A 19,149-nucleotide genomic window follows, 5' to 3' on the forward strand; every position below is an offset into this window, starting at 1 on the left:
CTTATCAGAAATAGTGTTGAATGTGCACAACATGGATTTATTTCTGCAAAATAAATGAACTGAATAAAACATGTTTAAGTATAGAATCATATGGAAACCTGCACTGCACAGATGTAAGAGGTTTTTGAATGTGATATTTGAAATGACATTCACATGCAAATGAATGCATTTGTAATGAATACCATGTTAACCTTCTTAGCTCGGGTAGTGTCGTTACTTTGGTCATAAACTAAAATGTAAACCGATGGTGTTTAAGGAAAAGTCAGAAAATCACCAAGGATTATAGGAGGAAGCATTTATTTTATTTTTGGAGCAGATGAATTCTCAAGACACTTTCCCACCATTTTTGATAAGCCACACAAGGGATACAATGGATCCAATCAATGAGTTAATCAAGGCAACATCTCTTTAATTGCCCTATGCCAGCATCCACAAGCTTACGTTTATTATACACCTCATACTTCATATTCCAGAGGCTGGGGGGAGAAATCCCAATGATGCAGCAGCCAAGCCTCCGGCCTGCATTTCCACTCAGCAGGCTCCCAGTGTCTCCCCCACTCCCCAAGTCGTCCTCCCTCTCATGGATCACCACGGCTCTTCCAATCACAGACAGCCCTGTGAACAGCGTGGCCTCAGACTCTATCATCATATTGATCTTTCCTTTCTGAGCCACAAAGTTACCGAAGTCCCCAGGATGGTCTGGGTGATGTACGCTGTGTGGGTTGTAGTGGCCTCCAGTGGAGTCACACCCCTGGCTCAGGTCTCCAAACTGATGGATGTGCACCGCTCTGGGCAATGGGGCGCTGTCTGTGGGGAAGCCACTGAACTGAAGGAGCACCTTGAGTTCCCCCTCAGGATAGTCCTGCTTAAACAGCACCTGACCGTACACTTTTGGCAGGCCTTCAGGGAGTGAGGTGCTGGGTCTCATTTTGCAGGCTGCGTACAGAGTACTATTGTTCTGCCTGACCTCTGGTGGAGTGTCAGTGGAGACACATTGCTGACAGCCGGCCAGCAGAACCAACACGGCTGCTCCTAGTATATTCATTGACCTGAAAAATGTTAAAATTGTTAGGAGTGCCTCAAATGGATAAACTCATCATGTGTTGCATGACAATAAACATGATTGCTGTATTTAGATTCCTTAATTTAAGTTAAAGTAGTAGCATTTGTATAACTACTCTGTTCCTGGTAAAAGTCATGCATTATTCAAAGCCGTTCGGGAAAAAAACAAGGTAAAAAAAAAAACCACATTACAGGGTTATTCATCAACATGTTAGAAGGATTTTAATATTGCAGAAATGTTTGAGCTACTTTTAATACAATTGGGTGGTTTCAGTAAGACAGTCACATTATCGTCATATCTTTAGGTTATCAAAAAAAAATGCGTAGGCCACACGATAAATAAATACAATGTCGCAATATTTTTACTCTGCAGATGGAGTTAATTAAGAGCAAAACGCAGACTTCAGGCAGCCTAAAATCGACTTACCCGTGTAGACGCATGTTAGGCAACAAATCCCATCAAAAACGACAACTTGTTGAAAGGTCTTTACTGATGATACACTCTACCCTGTTGAAGCCTGTCGAGCCCAAACGCAAAAATGTTTCAAAAACAAATCTTGTATAAACTGTCTAGAAGGCGTTGTTTACTGTTTGCTGAGGGTGGAGCACCGGTCTTTTCACGAGTCAGACATAATGCAACTTCTTCCAAACGTACTGCTGAATCTAACTTGCCTTCTTCGAACAAAACCTCGTCCTTCGTGGATATGAAGTTCAGCGCAAGTTCTTTCAGGAAGACTGGGTAGGCCTATATACTCAATCCGCAGCTGCATATAATCAGCTCATCACGGGCGCCTCTTTAACCTATTACATTTCACCTCATTCTCCAGCAGCCAATTACCGTGCTCATCACACCTCCTCTTCATTCCATCTCCTCATCAAATCCAGATCTTCAGCATCATCACCAGTGTATAGACCCCGGGGGGTTCCCTAGCTCACGGCGACATTACCCCCTTTATACGATTTCAGGATCGGGATCTAATCGCCAAAGACTTAACATTTATCACATGACGTGTCAATAAATGTTCTTTAAACAAATTAAGTCTCTCATGCTTGAAATGCATTACAGTGAGTGTTTCGTGGTGGAAGTTAGTTTGAGGTTGGATATTCAATGGACATTCTGCTATTGTTCTAAATCCAGATATTCTTATAAAACAATGGATCACATCCATAGATCACATCACATGGAAGTGGAAGCAATTTAAATTATCTTCTATAAAGATATTATATATAAATTCAGGACATATCACCTATCCGAAAATGTGTGCCACACAAAACACATTTAAATTAAAAACATTTTAGAATAGTAAAGAAAAAAGTTAGCACAAATAAATAAACACAAGAACAAATAAATAAATACAGGAATAAATAAACACAAGGAAAAAAATGGAAATAAATGAATAAATAAAAAAATTAAAGTTGGGAATAAAACAGAACACACATTATTATATATCTTTAATGTATTTCTACATTTATTTTTCACTTAAATGTATGTATTCATACATTTCTGTGTCAGTTTCACACAATGTTGTTTTGCTTGGTAGCCTTGCATTCTGTGGATACGGCAACATTTATAACATATACTTTCAATAGCTCTGAAAGTTTCAACAAGCGCATGTGTCTTTAACAATATCTTTGAGTTGCTATCATATTTTATTTCACTTCCTCTGACCAGTTCCACTTTTATTTGGAAGCTTAAGGAGAAACACAGGGACTCTTCTCTCTTCAATAAATATTTTAAAAACATACAGCACCGGGAATTTCTGGCGTATTCATGTTTTGTATAACTGTAAAGCCTCCTGAGACAAAATAACAATTTGTGAAATTGGGCTTAATATTCTATAAAAGTTGTTTTAACATGTCCAAATTGCACATCTTGACAATAAACCAATGCTCTTGTTTGTTACATTTCTGTGTGCACCCAATTTGTCAGCACATTTATAAGTTACACTTTTAAAAAGTGATGGGGACAAAATTGGCTATTTCAAAAAGTTGTTCAGAAGCAAATCACACCTATGATCAGTGATCACAAACAATTTGACGAAAATTGCTACGGTCAGTGTATACTCCAGACCAGCAGGCGGCAGTAATCAAATCTGTACAGCCACTGCAAAAAAAAAAAAGTGAAAAAAAGAAATAATAATCACAAGAATCTGGAGTTAGCTCCATATTGCCCGGTGGAATTGTATCCGCGCTAATTGATCAAATATAAACTACATAACTACCTAAATATGTCAAAAAGACATCGCCTTGATTTGGGGGATGACTACTCTTCCACCAAGAAGAGGTCTGAAGGGTGAGTGAAGCTCCAGAGGAAACATGTCGCTTTAAGTGGTTAGCTACAAGCTAACTGTTAGCTGAAGCTAGATCATTTGGCTAATAGCCACCATGGATGGGTAATCAAAACCGGGACAATACAACCATAACCTAACCATTGTATAGCTTTGGTTTTAGTCCCTGCCTACCCTTACCCGAATGTCCTCCTTATGTAGAGTTAAACATATATTGTGTTTTTGCTATAACGTCATGTCAGTGTTGGCTGCGGAGGACGGCTAAAGCTAACGACTGTTCACCATACAGGCACGTGTGTATGTGGCTAACGTTCTAACAACGACAGCCAACGTTGTCTCAATCAGATCTAACGTCAGGTTGCTTTCAGCTACACATGCCTGTGTTTGAGTTTTTGGAATTATAACTTGTTACTATGAATGATCACGTAAAGAGCTCCCAACAAACCTTTTTCTGCGCTAGCATTATTGTTATTATTATTAGCTAACCGAAACCGCTTTATTAAGACCTCACTGATTTGTTTTGTTAGGTCACTTTACACCAATATGAAGATTGTAATGTTCAATTTTAATGTAAGTCTGAACTATGATAGAGAGGGGTTCATTCTGTTGTGGTGTTTATGCATTGTAGTGACAGGCTCAGAATCAGAATACCCTGCCCACAGAGGCGAAATTAGGTTTGCATCAGCTAAAGTGAAGAGCCAAAAAGAGCACAAATAATTGGTCTGGTTTAGTTATTACTAAAATACACATCCAGGTGTTATAGTCTTTATTGTTAATTGATGCAGTTGAGTTGCACGTGTGTCTATTTGACTTGTGCAAGAGAGTTGGCTAGATAAAAACAAAACAGTATTTAAACCATTATACAACCAACGCTAGTAAGAAATGCTCTGTTACTTTAACTCAACCCACATGATTTTAACAGGTATAAACAAATACTTAAACCTTTGCAATTTTTACATCAGAATAGCCAGACGGTGACAAAGTAGCTTTACAATGATATAATTTACATTGGAAATATGTATGATGCCCTGCTCTGATGTTGACAGGAGAGACAGGGATCGTGACAGAGACCGTGAGGACCGCTCCAGGGACAGGGACCGAGATAGGGACCGGGATAGAGACCGGGACAGAGACTCAAAGCCTTCTACTGGCCCGTCTAACATCACAGTGCCCATGCCCTGCTTGGCACCCATCAAGCAGATGGCTATGCAACAGCAGATCAACCCATTCACCAACCTGCCGCACACTCCACGCTTCTACGAGATCCTAAAGAAGCGGTTACAACTTCCAGTGTGGGAGTACAAAGAAAACTTCTGCGATATCATCACACGTCATCAGAGCTTTGTCCTTGTTGGAGAAACTGGCTCTGGAAAGACCACACAGGTCAGAAATTCAATATACTGGCCAGACTTCTAAATGTCAGACATTACAAGCTTTGCAATCCTTGTTGAAAGCTTTTGTAAGTACCAGCAAATCCAGTATGATGGCACTTTGCTGCATAAAAGTGAATTCCCCTCTAAATTATTTGTGTCTCAATTAATTGCAACTTTTGCTTCAATCTCCAGATCCCACAGTGGTGTGTGGACATGGTGAAGGGCCAGCCTGGACCTAAGAGGGCTGTAGCCTGTACTCAGCCCAGGAGAGTGGCTGCTATGAGTGTGGCTCAAAGAGTGGCAGATGAAATGGACATCATGCTTGGACAGGAAGTCGGCTACTCTATTCGATTTGAGGACTGCAGCTCTGCTAAGACTATTCTCAAGTAAGCGAATAGAGCCTGTAATGCCCAATAGCTTCTTTTTATAGGCACAAAGCAACACGTCTAACTGTTTTAGTTCCAACCGTCTCAATCTAACAAGCATGTTTGTTATTTCTTTAGGTACATGACAGATGGTATGTTACTGCGAGAGGCCATGAATGACCCGCTGCTGGAGCGTTACGGTGTGATCATTCTGGACGAGGCCCACGAGCGAACCCTGGCCACAGATATCCTGATGGGAGTACTCAAGGAGGTGGTGCGTCAACGAGGAGATCTGAAGGTACTTATTATTTCATTTTTTAATGATGACAATCCATTATGTCAGTTAAGTTTTTCTTTACCAGGCACTTTAGTTAATGGGCAGGCTAACAAAATAAAATACTAGGGAGGCGTATGGCGCAGTGGATAGAGCCTTGATGTTGGGATCAGGGGGTCACAGGTTCAAACCCCACTGCAGTCAGCAGTGGGGTTGTTGGGGTTGTTGTTGTGTCCCTGGGCAAGACACTTCACCCCAAATTGCTCCTGTGGGGATTGTCCACAGTATTGAGTATGTAAGTCGCTTTGGATAAAAGCATCTAACAAGTAACATGTAATGTAATGTAACTATGGGAAAAATACTTAACTGGGTCCATTAATTCGTTCTTCACAAAGATTCACATCACTGCTGGAACACTCCCTTTCCTCCTTACGAGCAGCTGACTTCTTATATAATAAAATAGAAATATCAAAAGAAAAAACATGGGGAATTAGCTGGTCCCTTTTTTATTCTAATCACATTTACATTTGGACTGTACACAGATTATTTAGTAACACTTTCCACAAATGAAGGGGAATGTGGTAGTACTTTGTCTGACCAACATCTTCTTTCACTCAAAACTTGACATGCTGCATCATATTGGTGCTTAGATAAACCAAATGTAGTCTAAAAAACTAAAACAAACTCTTGTCCTCAAACTCAGGTGATTGTCATGAGTGCCACGCTTGATGCCGGGAAGTTTCAGGTGTATTTCGACAACTGTCCTCTCCTCACTATTCCCGGGCGTACACATCCTGTAGAGATTTTCTACACTCCAGAACCAGAGCGAGACTACCTCGAGGCAGCGATCCGCACTGTCATCCAGATTCATATGTGTGAGGAAGAAGAGGGAGACGCCCTGCTCTTTCTCACTGGTCAAGAGGTAAGACATGTGGCACTAGTATTACTGTTACAGTTAAATTGGCATCATAGTTGCGTTGTTCCGTTTCCTCAACTCACAAAGTTCAATTAACATTTTCTTTCAGGAAATCGATGAGGCGTGCAAACGGATCAAGCGTGAGGTAGATGACCTTGGACCTGAAGTTGGAGACATCAAAATCATTCCACTGTATTCCACATTACCACCGCAGCAGCAGCAACGGATCTTTGAGGCTCCTCCTCCAAGAAAGCCCAATGGTGCAATAGGAAGAAAGGTACATTTGAGCTAATATATATGTTAAATTTGTCTCTTCAAGATTCAAAGGTTTATTGTCATAACATACACACAACTACGGTGTAAATATGTAATGTATGAAAAGCTTAGATCGCAGGTTCCTCAACAGTGCAATTTACAAGACCATAAAAACATTTATATAAAAAACAATAAAAATAAAAATAGTGCAAGCTCTGGTGTTAAGTAGTCATATGGCCTGTTGGATGAAACTGTCTGGTGGTTTTTGTCCTGATGCTGCGGTACCGCCTGCCAGACGGCAGCAAACAGAGCCGTTTAAGAGGAGCAAGCAATACATAAGGAGTATCACACCAGATAAAACGATGTATCTCCTTGGCTGGCTTTAAATGATGTGCAATTTGCATTTACATTGTCATATTGTAAGTCGCTTTGGATAAAAGCGTCAGCTAAATGTAATGTAATATTCCCTATTAGGTTATATTTTGATAATAGATATCTGACGCTCCCTTTTGAATTTCATCTTCAGGTTGTGGTTTCGACAAATATTGCTGAGACCTCTCTGACAATAGACGGTGTGGTGTTTGTCATTGATCCTGGATTTGCAAAGCAAAAGGTAGGAAAAGGTTATTTCAACTCACTGGCTTTATATTGCATGATACTGTTTTTAATATAGTACCACATCGATGTCTTGAGTCAACTATTTTCTTTAAACATGCTTTCAAATGTGTTTCCAGGTTTACAATCCCCGTATCAGAGTAGAGTCTTTGCTTGTCACGGCCATCAGTAAAGCTTCGGCCCAGCAGAGGGCGGGTCGAGCCGGCAGAACCCGTCCAGGGAAATGTTTCCGCCTCTACACAGAGAAGGCCTACAAAACTGAGATGCAGGCAAGTCACAACCGCTTCACTCGTATTTTCACTTGAGATTTAGAAGTCTACAAAAACAAAACGTGAGTTAGTTAAGCATGTTCTTAGAATGAATACACATTGTTCACACATTCAAGATTATTTTTTGTTTATTAAAACTTTCACACCCCCACTCCAGGATAACACGTACCCTGAGATTCTTCGATCCAACTTGGGATCTGTTGTGCTGCAGCTGAAAAAGCTGGGCATCGATGACCTTGTGCACTTTGACTTCATGGACCCCCCAGGTGAGTTGGTATGCATTTCAGATGTAATGATTCAAACATTTATTGAATCTCTACTCTGGCATCACTCTCTGACCTTTCGGCCGGCCTCTTCCCTCCCTGCAGCTCCAGAGACGCTGATGAGGGCCCTCGAGCTGCTGAATTACCTGGCAGCTCTCAATGATGACGGCGACCTGACGGAGCTGGGCTCCATGATGGCCGAGTTCCCTTTGGACCCCCAGCTGGCTAAGATGGTCATTGCCAGCTGCGAGTTTAACTGCTCTAACGAGATCCTTTCCATTACTGCCATGCTGTCAGGTAATGCCCAGGTCTGGGCTGAAGTCTTCCTTGCCTTCTGTAGGCCGAGTCTCTTGCGGTTAAACGTAGTACTACTCGTGGGTAGTTTTGGGGAAAAGTGTCCTGCCTATAATCAAGATTGTGAATGTGAATCAGGGCAGTTTAAAACATTTTTAATACCCATGTCAATCTTGATGAGGTAGCTGAAGCACTTCAGTCGTCACCTTTTAATGTGATGCATACAGATAGTTGTATCCATATGTAAGAAACGGTAAGAAAAAGGCCTAGAACAAAGTTTACACAAAGATTTTAATTAGTGATAAGGAAATACTGAATAATAATATATTGTATTTAAAATAATCATTATTTGATCTAATAATTAATAATATTATCCGCAACAATACCATTTTCTTTCATAACCATGCAGCAGGCATTTGATTTCACAAAGTGAAGTCGCTACAGGTTAACTCTGAAATTTGAAGCACTCAACTTTGTTGACTTCTAATAGTTTCAGCACTAAGAGGCAGAGGTGTGGACTCGAGTCACATGACTTGGACTCGAATCAGACTCGAGTCACCAATTTGATGACTTGAGACTCGACAAAATCACAAAACACTTGCGACTCGACTTGGACTTGAACACCAATGACTCGGGACTTGACTTGGACTTGAGCCTTCTGACTTGAGGTGACTTGATCATTTAATTCAGAGGTCTCCAACACGCCGATCGCGAGCTGCCGTTAGAAGAGCAGACTCCCGTTGGGGAGAGCAGAATCTTCAGCCGCTCCTACTCTTGCTGAGAATCCTTGCAGGCAGGGGCGGGACTTTATTTAGCTGGGCCACCATGCGGCCAATCATATGCGAGGACACACAAGGATCATACCATTATGTGAAAGAAGGGTGGGGGGCACAGCAGGTGTAGTGGTACAGGCCAGCTGCACAGAGTGACGGGGACACGGATTTAAATGCAAGTGCGTCGGAAAAAGTCAAGAAATGAGCAAAAACCGAAAAAAGAAGCGGCATCTGGCTGCTTTTCAATGATATTGGAGAAAGCAAAGCTGAGTGCAGGATTTGTAAAATGAAAATAACCTTTTTTGGTTACCTTTATTTTGGTAACCACTCAGGATTTACTGTCAGAGGTGGGAGAATTTCAGATCTTGTACTTGAGTACAAAAGTACCAGAGTGTAGGAATACTCGGTTACAATAAAAAGTCCTGCATTCAAAATGTTACAAGTAAAAGTACAAAAGTATTAGCATCAAAATATAGTTAAAGTACCACCTGCAGTGGGATCTAGATGCCGGTGTTCTCTTCCCCATAGAGACCGCCTGGCTGCACATTATCCCTTGCATAAAGATAGATTGTAGATCCCTTATAACATGTTGTACACAGTGGAAATACACATTCTGGTTACCTCAACATCAGGGATCTTATACATTAAACTCCTTCTGAATCAAACCGCCACGGTAGCCTTACCTTATTGTTCCCTCTTAAAATAGAAAAAAACATGTTACTTTACCAGCAGAGAGAAAATTGATTATTAAATTATTAATGTGACTAATAAAGAGCAATTTGATTATTAAGTATTATTCTGTTGATCAATGTCATTACATTTGGTGAAAAACACATAATGACTTGTTTATGACTCGTGTTGTCAAAGTTTAGGACTTGGACTTGACTTGAACTTGCCCATCCTGACTTGAGACTCGACTTGGACTTGAGCGCATAGACTTGAGACTTGACTCGGACTTGAGCGCAAAGACTTGAGACTTGACTTGGACTTGCAAAACAATGACTTGGTCCCACCTCTGCTAAGAGGTGGATAGGGCAGGCAGGCACGGCATCATATTTTATTCATATGAATCGCATTTATCAGTTTTATTTTCATTGAAGTAATTCATTGTGAATTTTAATTTCTGTCGTTATATATAGATATAATTTAGCCTGGAAGTATTTTTATTATGTGCTCTCTTAAAGACCTAGCATTATGTCTAGAATCGAAAAAGTAACATTTCTGAATCGTGAAAAGTAAAAGCATTGCTGGTGTACCTAACACTTTGTAGTTGTGTGAAAACTCTTGTTTTACAGATGTGGTTAAATGATCCCCTCTCTACGAGCTAATAGCCCTTACAGTTGGAATGACCATGAGAAAAGACTGCAGCCCCCTTTGATAGAGCTTGTGGTCCTGCCCTGTCCCAACGCAGTGTCGAGTGCCCTAGCATCATAGGCTTTGCTCCATGTTTCTGTGAATATTTGACTCATCCCTATGGGCGGCTTTGTTGGGGCCTATACCAACCTTGTTTAGTCCCACAGTGTTTTGTCCGGCCCACGGAGGCTAAGAAGGCGGCAGATGAGTCCAAGATGAGGTTTGCTCACATCGACGGAGATCACTTGACGCTGCTCAACGTCTACCACGCCTTCAAACAAAGTGAGCGTCACTCCCTTCTGAGACGTGCATTTTCAGATTGAAATAAGGATTTGTGAAAGAACTTACCTTGTCAACAATTATGACATTGGCTCTATGAATATGCAAACACATTTTATTTGAGAAGTTGATCTTGAAAGCTATCTTGAGATGTCTCCATTCATTCTCCTATATAATGTTGAGGCTTTAAATGTCAACATCAAACTGGTTTAGGTACCAGTAGCCCGTGGTGATGTCACAAAACCAAACGTTGCAAAAGCAGCATTCAGTGAAAAGTTAAACATCCACTCGAAGTAAAGATAAGCAGGGCAAGTTAACTTTGGAGAGTTCTGCAAAATGTGTCTTTCTGTCATGTTGCACTACTGTAACACTTTAATTTGGTCCAGCTAACCCCCTAATCCCACCAGGAGCGTCTGCGCTGCGTCTGCGCTGCGTCTGCGCTGCGTCTGCGCTGCGTCTGCGCTGCGTCTGCGCTGTGTCTGCGCTGCGTCTGCGCTGCGTCTGCGCTGCGGCTGCGCCCTCCTCCTGCGTCATAACCCACCAGGCGCGTTTCAAAACGTTGCGGAAGCGGAGCGTCGTGTGTGCAGCCTCGCAGTTGTTGGATGAACGTTCCACTTCCTGCCTGCGCTGCGCCGCGTCAAAAATAGGATTCATTCTATATTTTAGAAATTCTTTGCGGCGAGGAGCTTCTGGGACGCTTCGAGCCGCGGCGCAGCGGGACTGGTGGAATAGCACCCATTGACTAGAGTGGCCGCGATCGCTAAAAACGCCGCAGCGCAGACGCTCCTGGTGGGATTAGGGGGTTAGTCACGAGTTAAATGTTTCCTGGATTCATAGATGCTCCACTTTTTGTTACATCTTATCTCTTACTTTGTCCACTTTTTATTGCTGGGCGGGTTGCAGGTTTGTAAGACCCTCTACACCAGGGGTGTCAAACTCAAGGCCTGGGGGCCAAATCCGGCCCTTGACTTCATTTTCTGTGGCCCCACAAGAGCTTGCAAAGAATATAATATGTTTATTATATGGTTACATGATGATTTACAGAAACATGTTGCCCATAAACTACATGTCCCACAATGCATCTCAAATTAGACTTTTTTTTCCTCAGAATTTCACTTTTTTTCTTCTAAATATGCCTTTTTTCTTAGAATGTACCCTTTTCTCAGAATTTGACTTTTTTTCTTTTTAAATGTCACTTCCTTTTTTTATGTTATTGGGATATATCTTTTTTAAATCCTCTGGAGCAGAGAGAGGAGCTGTGGATTATTGTTATTGATTAATGCATCCGTTATATATATATATATATATATATATATATATATATATATATAAAAAGAAAAAAAATATATTATTATTTTTTTTTTAAACACTTTGAATTTCCGGGGGGGGGGGGGGGGGCGGGGCTCCGTTGGCGGGGCGCAGGGCCCCTCCAAGACAATGGTAGGGGAAACACTGAATATAATACATTATTTTATTTTTATATATATATATATATATATATATATATATATATATATATATATATATATATATATATATATATATATACACTGAACAAAAATATAAATGCAACACTTTTGTTTTTGCTCCCATTTTTCATGAGATGAACTCAAAGATCTAAAACATTTTCTATATACACAAAATAACCATTTCTCTCAAATATTGTTCACAAATCTGAAAAAATCTGTGATAGTGAGCACTTCTCCTTTGCCGAGATAATCTATCCCACCTCACAGGTGTGGCATATCAAGATGCTGATTAGATAGCATGATTATTGCACAGGTGTGCCTTAGGCTGGCCACAATAAAAGGCCACTCTAAAATGTTCAGTTTTATCACACAGCACAATGCCACAGATGTCGCAAGTTTTGAGGGAGCGTGCAATTGGCATGCTGACAGCAGGAATGTCCACCAGAGCTGTTTCCCGTGAATTGAATGTTAATTTCTCTACTATAAGCCGTCTCCAAAGGCGTTTCAGAGAATTTGGCAGTACATCCAACTGGCCTCACAACCGCAGACCACGTGTAACCACACCAGCCCAGGACCTCCACATCCAGCATGTTCACCTCCAAGATCGTCTGAGACCAGCCACTTGGACAGCTGCTGCAACAACGGTTTGCATAACCAAAGAATTTCTGCACAAACTGTCAGAAACCGCCTCAGGGAAGCTCATCTGCATGCTCGTCGTCCTCACCGGGGTCTCGACCTGACTCCGGTTCGTCGTCGTAACCGACTTGAGTGGGCAAATGCTCACATTCGATGGCGTCTGGCACGTTGGAGAGGTGTTCTCTTCACGGATGAATCCCGGTTTTCACTGTTCAGGGCAGATGGCAGACAGTGTGTGTGGCGTCGTGTGGGTGAGTGGTTTTCTGATGTCACTGTTGTGAATCGAGTGGCCCGTGGTGGTGGGGTTATGGTATGGGCAGGCGTATGTTATGGACGACGAACACAGGTGCATTTTATTGATGGCATTGTGAATGCACAGAGATACCGTGACGAGATCCTGAGGCCCATTGTTGTGCCATTCATCCACGACCATCACCTCATGTTGCAGCATGATAATGCACGCCCCCATGTTGCAAGGATCTGTACACAATTCCTGGAGGCTGAAAACATCCCAGTTCTTGCATGGCCAGCATACTCACCGGACATGTCACCCATTGAGCATGTTTGGGATGCTCTGGATCGGCGTATACGACAGCGTGTTCCAGTTCCTGCCAATATCCAGCAACTTCGCACAGCCATTGAAGAGGAGTGGACCAACATTCCACAGGCCACAATCAACAACCTGATCAACTCTATGCGAAGGAGATGTGTTGCACTGCGTGAGGCAAATGGTGGTCACAACAGATACTGACTGGTTTTCGGACCCCCCCCAGACCCCCCCAATAAAGCAAAACTGCACGTTTCAGAGTGGCCTTTTATTGTGGCCAGCCTAAGACACACCTGTGCAATAATCATGCTGTCTAATCAGCATCTTGATATGCCACACCTGTGAGGTGGGATGGATTATCTCGGCAAAGGAGAAGTGCTCACTATCAGATTTTTTCAAATTTGTGAACAATATTTGAGAGAAATGGTTATTTTGTGTATGTAGAATTATTTATTTTTTTAGATCTTTGAGTTCATCTCATGAAAAATGGGAGCAAATACAAAAGTGTTGCATTTATATTTTTGTTCAGTGTATATATATATTTATAAATAAGTTACAACCGGCCCTTTGAGTGCAGCCATAATGCTGATGTCGCCCGCGATTAAATTGAGTTTGACACCCCTGCTCTACACTGAAAGAACTGTTGATGAGAAGTTTTATGTTGTGTATCTTGCACCATTGACTGTAAATGTGGATGATAGTTCTCAGTGGCATATGTCATTTTAAGCGACGCCTTTTACATTACACACAACAATTTAATTAATTGTTAATAATACAACTATAAATATGATTATATATATATTATGATTACTTAATCAAATGTCTGAATACTTGTAATTCTTTTTTTTCAGACCACGAGGCCAACCAGTGGTGCTATGATAACTTTGTCAACTACCGCTCACTGATGTCAGCTGACAACGTGCGCCAGCAGCTGTCCAGGATCATGGACCGCTTCAACCTGCCGCGCCGGAGCACAGAGTTCACCAGCAGAGATTATTACACCAACATCCGCAGGGCGCTCTGCACCGGCTTCTTCATGCAGGTGAACACCAATCAGGACATGTTTAAGTCGTTCTGTGATAGGATGCTGATAAAATGACATATTGCACAATGTTTTACAGGATATAACTGAAGAGTGTACCATAGATGTTTGTGGAATTCTTCTATACATTTGATTGAATCTGTTTTTTGTATCCACCAGGTGGCTCATTTGGAGCGCACAGGTCATTACCTCACTGTCAAAGACAACCAAGTGGTCCAACTCCATCCCTCCACAGTCCTGGACCACAAGCCCGAGTGGGTGCTCTATAATGAATTTGTCCTGACCACCAAAAACTACATTCGCACTTGCTCAGACATCAAACCAGAGTGGTATGTGCAGTCATTTTTCTAGTAATACATATTCATAAAGACGAATTGTTATTATAGAATATGGTTCGCACATGATCTCCTGACAGATTTCCTTCTTTCTTCTGTTACAGGTTGGTGAAGATTGCCCCTCAGTACTATGAAATGGGTAACTTCCCCCAATGTGAAGCTAAAAGACAGCTGGAGCGAATCATTGCCAAACTAGATAGCAAGGAGTATTCCCAGTACTGAGCGACAGCCAATAACTGTCCTGGAAAATAACTGCATCCTTTAGTTTTAGATTTTCTTGTATCATTGTATCTTAATGTTGAAATTTGGCATTTTTATATTTTGTTTTTTGTTTGTTTTTTCCATCGATGTTGGTTTTGTTTTTTTTCCCCATCAATGTTGATTCTGTAACTAAGTGTAATGTCAGATGAAATATCAGCAGCAAATATTAGACCTGGCTATTAAGATTTTCAAAAGGAATATCAAAAACATGTCATTTAGATGTGGTTGACTTTCCTTAAGAGGATTGCCGAGTCATAAAAACAATTGTGCTTGCTTTGTTTCTTTAATAAAGAAGCTTTGACTTAATCTCTGCATACATATTCATTAGTAAAGCCTTTCAAAAGTAGTGTGGTGCCTATCTTCTTGTGATAAGATACTGATTAAGTAGATAAACCCATCATTTGCTTGATTATAAATATATAAACAGGAGTTCAGGCTTGCTGAAGATAAACCAACACATTTAATTTATTTCAGTATGATTAATACCGTTTTTTCAGTGGTTACTTTATTAAAGTTCAACTACTGTTTTATGCATTACCTTACATGGAACTTATGATATACAGGTAAAATGGTGACAACTTTTTGTGGTTTGAGTGTTCAGGAATTCATTATGGCTAAACATTTTTCTTATCACAACTGTAAATAAATCAAATATTTAAATCACCTTTTAACATTGATACCCATCCTGATGTCTGGGGCCCCAAAAGGATCCTATTAAAAACTTTGGGATTTAAGGATCTATAACAAGATATTATATTGACTTAATTATTTTCTTAACTGTCAATAGACCTTATTTTTGTTTTGCTCCTAACACAGAGCTTAATCTCCAGACGGTTTTCCTCACACCTCCCCAAGTTTCCTCACAACCAACCAAAATGTATCTGAAGATAATTATACTAATATATATCACTTTATTTCTACGCTTTTCTCCAGTGACTTTTCAATACCACTGCTTTCAATGTCCTCGATCGTCTCTGGCAGGCACCGGTTTCGTGTCTCGGGCAGCGCTCTTGCCACTATCCCCCCAAGTACTGCCATAGAGAAAAGGACGACCTGAGGCAGCTCCTTCCACACCTCATCCAGTAAGAGAATCAAAGGAGCCACAGCTACACCCAGCCGAGCCATGAAGGAGTTGTAACCCATACCGTTCTGCCTGAAAAAACAGATCGGAGACCAACGTTAGGGCCCTAAATGCTGATTTCATTAAGGTAGAAAAAGTTGATTTATTCAATGTTCACTAGTGTTGATATAACTCTGTATGTACTGTATGTTACAAATCAAAAATGTGGAAGGACTGATAAGAAAACAAAAGCCATATTTACCTTATTACAGTGGGATAAAGCTCAGAACTGTAGAGCACAATCGTTCCAAAGGATGCAGCAGAACATCCTTTTCCCAGGACCGACACCACTGTCCTGACAACAGACATATCTGAAAGCAGAACATCAGCAACACGGATGGCTTTTTATTGTTGTCGCTGTTAATGTATGGTAATTCAAAAAACGTCCTTTACATATTCAGGAATAATGATGTAGGAATGAGTTTAATCTCTTATATATACGGCAACATGCTGAAAAGGCAGAATAACCGAAACCTTAGATCAGGGGGTGTCCAAACTACGGCCCGGGGGCCAAATGCGGACTATTTTGAATCGGCCCTCAGCAAATTAAAAAAGTATAATGAAATATGGCCCACAAATGAAACTTGTCTTATATTGTACTTAAATATAAATGTAAAAATATATTACACAGTATTCATGTATTAATAAGACCACTTTTAAAATAAAATTCAGTCAATTAAAGTTGGAAACATGTTCTAACATATCTTAGTTGATAAGAACAAAGCCCATAACAAGCTTGAAATACACCCTTCCTATTTCTCCTTATTATAATCAATCTGAGGTTTCTGTTTTAAGGGATGAGCTGCCAACACTCACAAGCATCATGTACCTACATTTCATTGATTTTGCTAACTTATAACTGAACTTTTGAGGCACTCTAGTGAGTGGCCCAGCCCTTCATATATTTTTCTGTATGTGGCCCTCGGTGAAAAAAGTTTGGACACCCCTGCCTTAGATGTATGCAGGTCAGTGGTCTTCAATTAATGCCGTACCTTTAGGTATTACAATGTTAATTCCAAGACAGGCAGCAGTCATCAGCAGAGCTCCCACTTCAGTGCGTCGCCTGCCGATCTTATCCAGTAAGTAGTAAACAGCAACTTTGGCTGGGAGCTCAATGCTAGCATAGGCAAACTGAGTGAGGTAGATGTTGAGCCCGAAGCCTGTGAGGTTGAAGCTGATACCATAAAATGCAGTTGCCACGCAAAACCTAAGGAAAGAAAAGTGAGACTCATTTAATCAAATTGATAGTTTGTGTTGAATTATTTACCTTGTGTCTTTCATAAGGTATAACTGACTTTTCTGACACAAAGACATAATGTATTTTAAGAATTAAAATTGTTGAGCACAATGGTATTGGGAATACAGACCAAACTACACCAGTACGTAGAGCCAGTTTCCTTATGTTTGGTGTTCGTATCAGATCGAGGTAGGAATAGGTCCGATCTCTTTTCTCAGTCACAACAATGGTTGCTAGTGTCTGAAAGAATGCAAAGCAGCATTATTACCTCTGCAAAGTCAAAAATGACATTGAAAAATGACAGGGCCAAGACTGCAATCTAAGATCTTGTTATTTTTCTTAATTTAACCATCACATGGAATATCATAACCTCTGTGTTCAGTATCTGAATTGAATCCTCTGTTCGGTTCATCTTGGCACATTTTTTCAAATACATCTGAGCTTCCTTCAGCTTTCCGTTGGCAATGAGCCACCTTGCAGACTCTGGCATCCACCTAAGACAAAGATGATTTGTCCTTTTGTTTTACATGGCAATGAATTGTATTGTATGTTTACATAAAAAAACTAAGATGATGAAAGAAATGTATCGAATCAAGTATATTATCTAGTCCCAGTTGGGTACAGGCGCAGCACAAATGTACCGTGTACCGACAAAAGAGAGGCAAAAGACACAAAAAACGAAATATCCAATTAAATTTGACTTCATTTTTTAAACCCCCAATGTTTATCTTTAAACAATGCAAATGTTAAGCAACCCAAACACTACACCTCCCGGGCTTTCTGTAGGGACTTTATATTATACAAAAGCTGAGTTTCTGAGTCTTACCTCCAGGTGATGATGGCCAAGATTAGAGGTGAGGTTACACTCAGAATTAGCCACCGCCAATCATTCACAAAGTAAGCAATAGCTGCAAATAATGTGTTCCCAAAGGTCCAGGATAAGCTATCAATCACCCCAACCAGTTTCCTGTGCTTGATGTCCACCCACTCCACACCTGCAAACATGAAATCAGGTTTTTACTTCTGCATTTGGTGGCCTAAACTTCTGAGGTGAGCTCAACATGAGACAGAATGTAACAACAGAAGTGAAAACATGTTATTACTCAGGACTGTTGAGACAATGACGATGCCGGTGATGCAAAACCCAGTGAAGAACCTCAGCACTGCAAACATCAAGTAGGACGTAGAAAAAGCACTTGCAATAGCAAAGAGCATTCCAGACATATAGGACACCAACACCATGATCCTTCGGCCAAACCTACGGAAAGGCAAAAAGTCTCCAATATTTAATTGAAGAAGAATTTTGTTTTCACACCGGGTAATTAGTTTAAAGCTGAATACTAAGCAGCCCAGCCGGATACCTGTCACTCAGACTTCCAAAGGTCACAGCTCCAAACATCACTCCAACAAAAAAGATTGTAGCAGTTGCTTTGTTCTTCCCTTTTTTATCACAAACCAGGTCCCACTGGAATACAAATATAGAAAGAAACCGGTTCATTCTGGTGTTTGAGGACTTGAGCTTCTCAAAAAGTTCATGGTGTTAAAAAATACATCAGATTTTGTTTGATCTTCTACAACTAACAAGAAATGAAGTTCACCTGAGAGGTCAAAGTTGACTTGAAGGTGGTGTTATCGTACACCCATCCATTCTGACACGACACTGTTGGTACCTCAATTATGTTGGAGGAGTTCAGCAGCAGATGATACTGCGGCTCTGCAAACATCTGACAGGATGCAGGAGTCCCATCCTCCTGGACTGGAATACTTACAATAAGCCTCTCTGTCTCAGATAAACTACTAAAAAATCCTCCGTCATCTAGAGAGCTGATGTCACAGTGGTGAGAGGGAACAGCCGCTACAAAGTTGTTAAGCATGAAGTGGCAGGGCAATGTGAAGCGGCCGATGAAGCTGATCACAATTATCATTATCTGAAATCTTCCAAATCCATCAATGTCAGCCAGAATGTTCTCGAACTTCATTGTGGCCTCTACCTGTGTGCAAAATGCTTTAAAACTAAGAGAAAACTAATCCTCATACACTCATGACTTCAGACTGAAAAAAAACTAAGACAAGACTACCTTTGGCTTTCTCTAACCCAGGGAATCCAGGGACTGAACTGGATT

General features: G+C 40.9%; 3 protein-coding genes across 3 annotated transcripts; 1 reads left to right on the plus strand and 2 right to left on the minus strand.

Moving 5' to 3' along the window:
- Window positions 1-291: 291 nt before the first annotated feature.
- Window positions 292-1,782, minus strand: LOC117454442 (extracellular superoxide dismutase [Cu-Zn]-like). Its single transcript, XM_034093676.2, has 2 exons — window positions 1,490-1,782; window positions 292-1,049 (listed from the first exon to the last, which is right to left on the minus strand). The coding sequence occupies exons 1-2, from the start codon at window positions 1,501-1,503 to the stop codon at window positions 389-391; spliced, it is 675 nt and encodes a 224-aa protein (XP_033949567.1). The 5' UTR covers window positions 1,504-1,782; the 3' UTR covers window positions 292-388.
- Window positions 1,783-3,194: 1,412 nt separating this feature from the next.
- Window positions 3,195-14,975, plus strand: LOC117447272 (ATP-dependent RNA helicase DHX15). Its single transcript, XM_034083965.2, has 14 exons — window positions 3,195-3,355; window positions 4,397-4,733; window positions 4,916-5,109; window positions 5,227-5,386; window positions 6,066-6,284; window positions 6,388-6,555; window positions 7,060-7,146; window positions 7,268-7,417; window positions 7,575-7,683; window positions 7,786-7,977; window positions 10,260-10,382; window positions 13,883-14,073; window positions 14,233-14,402; window positions 14,513-14,975. Exons 1-14 carry the CDS (start codon window positions 3,291-3,293, stop codon window positions 14,628-14,630), a joined length of 2,283 nt encoding a protein of 760 aa, XP_033939856.1. The 5' UTR covers window positions 3,195-3,290; the 3' UTR covers window positions 14,631-14,975.
- A 135-nt stretch (window positions 14,976-15,110) lies between these two features.
- LOC117447281 (solute carrier family 22 member 7-like) lies at window positions 15,111-19,149 on the minus strand. Its single transcript, XM_034083977.2, has 9 exons — window positions 18,625-19,149; window positions 18,388-18,491; window positions 18,130-18,284; window positions 17,853-18,021; window positions 17,397-17,520; window positions 17,157-17,266; window positions 16,782-16,996; window positions 15,992-16,100; window positions 15,111-15,822 (listed from the first exon to the last, which is right to left on the minus strand). The coding sequence occupies exons 1-9, from the start codon at window positions 19,003-19,005 to the stop codon at window positions 15,576-15,578; spliced, it is 1,614 nt and encodes a 537-aa protein (XP_033939868.1). The 5' UTR covers window positions 19,006-19,149; the 3' UTR covers window positions 15,111-15,575.

Source organism: Pseudochaenichthys georgianus, chromosome 1 (genome assembly GCF_902827115.2).
Source record: "Pseudochaenichthys georgianus chromosome 1, fPseGeo1.2, whole genome shotgun sequence".
Lineage (NCBI taxonomy): Eukaryota > Metazoa > Chordata > Actinopteri > Perciformes > Channichthyidae > Pseudochaenichthys > Pseudochaenichthys georgianus.